Source organism: Nicotiana tomentosiformis, chromosome 12 (assembly GCF_000390325.3).
Source record: "Nicotiana tomentosiformis chromosome 12, ASM39032v3, whole genome shotgun sequence".
Classification (NCBI taxonomy): domain Eukaryota; kingdom Viridiplantae; phylum Streptophyta; class Magnoliopsida; order Solanales; family Solanaceae; genus Nicotiana; species Nicotiana tomentosiformis.
In genome coordinates, this window is record NC_090823.1 from 92,525,907 (window position 1) to 92,532,807 (window position 6,901).

Below are 6,901 nucleotides of genomic sequence, written 5' to 3' on the forward strand. Positions count from 1 at the left end.
TTAATATGGTCGTTTATCAACGTCGAACCAGTCGTTGTCCATTGCCCCGCCAGCTATTGAAAGTCATCAAAAGCTTCGAAACTTTAATTTTGAATTCGATTTTTTAAAAATAACTATTTGTTTTGATTGGATGTTGTTGCAAACAATCGGGAATACTCTTTGGAGTTTATATCTCAATTTTGAGGGTGTTTGGTGAAGATTAGAGTTAATTTTGGATGAATTTTCATATTGAAACTCGAAGATGAAGAAGAAGATGTATTAAAGTTGTATTATAATTGTATGTAAATTGTATTTAAGTTGTTTTCTGTTGTAGTTATTTTTTTTTTATTTGAATGTTGTATGAAAGTTGAAAAATAGTTGTATAATGTATGAATCGTAGTATGAAATTTGTATTTAAGTTATCCCATACTTTCTTTTTATATAAAGTTGTTAATATATATCAAAATTATATTAAGAGAGAGTTTTGATTGGAATTTCAGATAAGAAGAACACACCACATATAAAATATATACAAATCATACACAAAATACATACAAAAGACATTTGTATAAAATTTGTATAAAAACTGTATTTTAAGTTGTATGATGTTGTAGCTATTTTTAACCGCGTAAAAATGATGTATGAAAGTTGTAGATAAGTTATAAATAAGTTATATACTATATAATTACTTGTATCAAATTTGAATATTCCGGCATTCAACTTGTCTGGTTTATGTGTTGTCTATCATCTGCTTTGGTTTGGAGCTACTTTCTAGTTCAAGCTATTAAAATAGTTTTATAAGATTTGATTCTCAATTAAGTCTTGAACTATTTTACGCGTGGTTCGACATTATTGGAATTGCTATACTACAGTTAAGGCACTATTGGAAAGAAGAGAGAAAAAGAAAGGAAAAATGTGTAACTGAATCCCATAATTTAAGGGACTAATAATGGATTATATAAGAAGAGAGGCGGCAGAGAATAGGGAAAGAGGAGAGGAGAGAAAAAAAGAAAAGGGTATAACTGCATCCCTTAAATTAAGATACTAATAATATATTGTATATAAATTATAAGCAATCCTTGTTTAGTGCAGGTAATATACAAAATTAGGACAATTTTGATAAATAAATTTTAGATATTGTATAAGAACGGAAATTATCACGTGCTCAGCTCATGAGACATTTAAATCTGCATATGAGTCAGTGCAATGAAGACTTATTTAAAAGTGTTTTCCACTAACCTAAAAATTAAGATAAGATAATCATGAGGTTCAACATTGCAACAAGTAATTGTGCTTCATGCTTGTTCTGACTATGCAGTCAAGGATAGTTGAATCTTTTGACAGAAACAACAGTAACTTAAGGGCATTCAGTCTAGTGTTCATGAGTCCTCCAACAGTTCAAGTACATATATAGTGGAAACTCAGTTCGTAAAGTTTCTTCCAACCAAACAAGCCAAATAAGGGAAACATTCTGCAGTTGTGACTCCAAATAAATCATTGCATTCCATAGCTCTAGAAGAGTTCTTCTTCTTTTTGTCATGGATGGGATGTTTTCAAGAAGGCAATTACATTATTTTGATCAGCTTCAACTGTACATACAACCATATCTGTTCATATATTAGTGGAACTCATCTTTGATTTGCATGTTAATTGCTTTTAGGTACATTAGGAATTGTAAACGCAGATCTGATAGTAAGATAAACAATCAGTTAACGGATTACAGTAAAGCTGCTAGGGCACTTGACTGTTTTCAACTTTCCTCTGGAAGATGAGCGAGCCAAACAAAACAGCAACGCCCGTTATTGCAATTGTAAATAGAAGCCGCTTCTTGGAAAATTCATGTGGCTGCCTTCTAGGAGCACCACGATCTCTCTCAGCTGGACTAATGTTCCTTCAAAAATACCAAAAGCGGGACAAAAGAAGTAAAGACCAGAGCACTTGGCATACAACACAAGATATAGCACCAGAAAAGTACAGTTAAAGAGTAGTGGTAGATGGTTTAGAAGTGCATAGCAGGGCAGATGCAGCCCTTTAGCTACGGGTTTATCTGAACTCACAACTTTCGACACAGAGTATAGATATATATGTAAAAACCTACTAAAATCTTAAAAAATATTAAACCGAAACCCATAATTTTAACAATACAATGAGTTCAGTGTTGAGAATCTTAGAAGTTGAACCTATTAAATTTAAATCCTAGATCTGCCTCTGGTGCATAGCATTTGTTGATCAAGACATATGATGGGAACAATTACAACGGGATTAGATGGCAAGTTGCAAAGAGAAATGCATAATGTAGCGACATGAAAGACCACATGCGGATATCTAGGTGCAACTTGAGTTTTACTAACTTCCACAGAATGGTGGTAAAATCACACCCTTTCACCTGTATTATTTTTCTAAAACCATAAAGTTTCTGCATAGGGCATAGCATGAGCTAACAGTTGCTCATTTTCTTATTGAGTAACTCTTGTAATCCTTGATTTCAGGTTTCACATGTAGTGTACTATTATGACTTGTGAACGTGGATGCCCATTCCAAGCACTGTAATATATCATAAAATTGATAAACAAAGAATGCCAAGAGACTCTAAATATGTGAGATCCATTTAAAGATTCTTTCCAAAATGAGATAATCAAATATATAAAAGGGGGACGAAGCTGGCAGAAAACCAGACACTTTCTTGATTAACATAGATAAGATAGACGAAGAAATAACGTCAAAGAGAGAAGAATAAGTTCAAGTGTAACCTTAAAAAATTTGATCAACTTTTACTGGGTAGGTAAAACATAAAGGAAACAAGTATATACATATTTATATGCACCAACTGCATTATGGATGAGAAATAAGGAAGTGTATAAACATATGTCACTACCCAGTCATGTATGGCCTAGATTTTATTAGAGATTCTTATGCTATATTCATGTCCAGGTAGGAGAAATACTGATTTTCATACATAGCTCAAAAGCAGCTTATCCAATATCCTTTTAGACAATCTTATCGGAGGAACTCTGTCTTATAAGTCAGTGTTCACTAATAACTGAAACAAGATACATAGACTAGTTGTACCATAAGCGAGGAAGGCAAAAAATAAGCATCATAAATGCATGTCTGTGCAACAATTACGTTAAGGTAGGAATGACAGAGAGATACATGCTTCCAATGGGCTTTGACAGTTGGACCTCATAAACATCACCAAAGAATCAAAGCCAAGATCCACTCAGCATAGAAAGAATGGCTCAAAACGACCAAGGGGACATGCAAAATGCAAACTAAATAAACATTTTAGGTCCATAATACCTGGAGGATTCCGCAACGATATTTGTGCCTCCATTGCATCTACTCTCATGGTCATCTCTTTCATGGAGCCTAATATATCTGCTACACAGATGACAGAGTTCTGTTCTATTCCCACAAACTTCCTGGTAAAGGAATGCAGATATTATAAAAACAGCAGGATACTGAAGATCGATCAATTAACCAAAACAATTACAAAATAGAAAAAGAAGCCTAATCATAGATAGTCATTATAACCTGATGCTTAAATAAATCAATTGCAGGTAAAGGAAACTCGCAATACTGGCATGTCACAATCCTTTGTGGGCAATTTTCACCTTTGTGAACAGTTAACACCTCACGCTCCATTCTCTCGCTACACAAAGAACAGGCTACCTGTAAATTAACATGCATAACAATCACATTGAGAGGTTGTATTTGGCTTATTAAAGAACTCATACCATGACGAAGTGGGAAAAGAATGTTCCTGTAAAACAGAACAGACTGGTAGAAGCAGAAAAGGTGGGAAGACCTACAAAACATGTGTTCATCGAATGCAAAAAATCGAAAAGGAAGTAAGAGGTATAAGTTAACACTAAGATAGAATGTTGTAAAAGACAGAGATATAAGTTAACACTAAGATAGAATGTTGTAAAAGACTATGTTCAAGTACTCTTAAGCCCTGAACTAGGTGCAGTACAGGCTGAAGGCTTAGCCTCGTATAGACACAGCTTTGATTCTAGCACCAAGGCGATAAGGTGTGCACCTCATTGCCCATGGACTTTACATTGAAGAAGCCTACATTAACAATGAATATAGTAATGTGATGTATTAATTGTTAAGCAAACATTGAGTATAAAATTATTAGAAATAGGAAATTAGATATTTAGTATAAGAAGACAAGTCACTGGACCCGAACTAAAAACTAAAATTTCATCTTTGTATCTGATCAGAAATTCAAAATGGTCTTTAAAATTGATTCACATGATTTTTACTTCATATATTATACTTAATTGTGTAGTTTTTACATATAATTGTTGTTTGAGTTTAAAGTAATTTTTTCTTACATGAAAAACACATTTTAATTTCTTTCATTTGTATTCACTAAAACTCATGCTTCAATAGCACGTTGCGCTTTAAACTGCAACAGATCTTGGCTATTTTCTGTGCACCTACTTGGTGCTTTCACACGAAGAAAATTCTTTACTTATCAGAACAAAAAAAGGATCTTATTTTTGTTTTCTTAAGGTAGTATATAAGACAAAATCAACTTAAGGGGAACCATAGAGAAAAGGTGCCTCTTTTCTTTACCTAGAGCTTCAACCCCTGCAATAAGGATGTATCATGATTTTAGTAACCCCGAAAAGTTTAGCTATTAATATATCTTTTGAGTGGGGTGGGCTGGCATTCAATCATCAGAGCACTTCACCTCTTGTGTTGTTTAGCGTTAATCTGAAGTTCTTAAATTATTTATTTAATTTTCAAGAATAAGATCATATATTTTCCATTTAAGGTCCATTCTTTACGCAAGGACTTCAATTGCAATGCCTAGCACCGTACATAACATCATGAAAAATGTTCATTGCACAACCATGAAATGATGTACAAAACTATGTATTTACAAACACGTCAGCTGGATGAAAGTGCAGATTCACATAAACAGTTCTGGGAGCAAACTGGAAGGCAAATAAATGCAATTGAATGGATCAAATTTAGAAATCTATCTTAGAAAGGGACTAACATCTGTTGGACCAAATGATACAGTTAAGGTAATTGAGAAATCCTTGCGTCTAAAAGTTGAAGGTTCAATTAGAGAAGGAGAAATAAAGAACTTTTTCCCTGTAAAATCTCTCGGCATCATCCACAAAATGACGAGATCAAATAAATTGGTTCACTTACTGCAGCATGAGTGCTCAAGAAATGTTCTTCTGCATGTTTTTTTGGAACCATATCCCCACAGATTTTACATTTTTCAAGTTTCCGGGAGCAATGAGCAACATGCAAATCAAGATTGGAAGATGGAATTTCTCTGTCACTGGAAACATATAGATTCAAATTAGCAATTGATGGATATACAAGCACATAGGAAAAGATAATATGTAGAATAAGAAGCTGACAAATATACAAGGTTGAAACATGAATAAAGATGACATCTAGCATGGTACGACTGGTCGTGCACGAATGGCAACCCGCTGTTAAACTATATGTCGTATAGCTTAGATTTAAATATAGAGCTGTAAGGTTCATCACTTCATTGTCGAATTTTATAGTGTATTATCCACAACGCATTAATTCATAATCTATTAAAGACCTGAACTCTTCAGTTTCCATTGGCAGCAAAAGGAGGGTACTCAATAAGGAATTCACTTCCGCCAACATGGCAATCCACAAGTAGACACCAATAAACTAGCTAGTATTTACTTTTCCAAAATTGGACCTTATTCACATTGCAATCAGTAATAGGAAAAAACAACTTGCAACTAATATATCCCATTAATCAAGCTAAATCATGATCAATATTTGCTGATAAATCAATAGTATTTCATTAAACAACACACCAAGATGGTGTCAGAAGAGATTACAGACTCAAGCACAGTTATCTACCAAGTATCACAATCATCAAAACACACTTGTATACTGTCTTTATACAATTCTCCTTCTTCAATAGAGGCAGACAAACCCAAATATTGTCTGCATAATTTATTTTATGACGGTGGTATCTGAGTCAGCTTGCGCACACCTTTGCTATTGCACCGGGTACCTGCTACCCCCACCAGCATAGATACCATACAAGTGTGCCCACGCTAGGGGCATAAAACTGCAGCTACAAACAAACACAAATATTGTCTGGATAATTTTCACAGCCTAATTACGGGGCAGGCTTAGCCAGATAGTAATATTGGTATAAATTCCAACAAAATGGGGAGTGGGGGGGGGGGGGGGGTAGAACTTACCAGTGACTGCAGATGGTTGTGGCTTGATCAGAAGCTACAGCCATTAAAATCTATCTTTGATTAAAATCTCTGATATAATAACAAAGAAAAATGGATAAATCAAATATCAATAACTGAGAAGGAAGATGATATAGGAAAACTAATTAAATTAGTTCGATTGAATCTTCTATATGCATTTGGCTCTATTTGAATTCTTTACATTCCGATTATATTTATATTTTCAGATAAATTTGGACTGAGATTTCAATTGTTTGCTTAAATAGAGAAACAACCTATGATTCTCTGAGTTGGAATTATCGATTCGTAAATTCACTTTCACGATGTTGTACTATAATTTGGTTCACTTACGGGTCGCGAACTTTTATGAGTGCTAACTGGTCGGTTGGCCACGTTCCCTTTCTGCGCGTGTTAGGGACTCGCTTCGACTCATGATTGATTGATCCGCCTTGATTGGGCTTCTTTAGCGGTCTGGGCTTGTTGGGTTTAGTTGGATCAGCTGGAGAAACTGTTAAAGGGCAAAATTCGGCCGGCCGAAACTAAGTAGAAATGGTGTGGTATAGCCACTTTTTTAATTGGCATGTACTTTTTAGCCAGTGCTTTTAATGTTGAGCAAAAATAGTCACTACTCTATTAAAATTGATACGAAAAGTCTTTTTTACCCTTTCTTCATGAGTGATGTGTAAATATTAAGG

General features: G+C 34.4%; 1 protein-coding gene across 7 annotated transcripts; it reads right to left on the reverse strand.

Moving 5' to 3' along the window:
• Window positions 1-1,529: 1,529 nt before the first annotated feature.
• Window positions 1,530-6,621, reverse strand: LOC104096991 (uncharacterized). Of its 7 annotated transcripts, none has more exons than XM_009603477.4 (7): window positions 6,482-6,621; window positions 6,210-6,278; window positions 5,155-5,290; window positions 3,717-3,787; window positions 3,514-3,631; window positions 3,280-3,401; window positions 1,530-1,870 (listed from the first exon to the last, which is right to left on the reverse strand). In XM_009603477.4, the coding sequence occupies exons 2-7, from the start codon at window positions 6,251-6,253 to the stop codon at window positions 1,711-1,713; spliced, it is 651 nt and encodes a 216-aa protein (XP_009601772.1). In that variant the 5' UTR covers window positions 6,254-6,278; window positions 6,482-6,621; the 3' UTR covers window positions 1,530-1,710. The 7 variants fall into 7 exon arrangements, with proteins under 7 accessions (XP_009601772.1, XP_009601774.1, XP_009601773.1 ...); XM_009603479.3 differs by lacking the exon at window positions 6,482-6,621 and adding an exon at window positions 5,996-6,079 and having other exon boundaries at window positions 6,210-6,349; XM_009603478.4 differs by lacking the exon at window positions 3,717-3,787 and having other exon boundaries at window positions 3,514-3,651.
• Window positions 6,622-6,901: the final 280 nt, after the last annotated feature.

What these genes read in the sequence shown, in the direction of transcription:
- LOC104096991 (XM_070191736.1), bottom strand. Translation starts at nt 5,502, where the DNA reads ATGAACCTTACAGCTCTATATTTAAATCTAAGCTATACGACATATAGT. An exon ending in TCTTGAGCACTCATGCTGCA is followed by an intron (nt 3,788 to 5,154) that starts GTAAGTGAACCA and finishes CATGTTTTGTAG; the next exon opens with GTCTTCCCACCTTTTCTGCT. An exon ending in TTGATTTATTTAAGCATCAG is followed by an intron (nt 3,402 to 3,513) that starts GTTATAATGACT and finishes TTCCTTTACCAG; the next exon opens with GAAGTTTGTGGGAATAGAAC.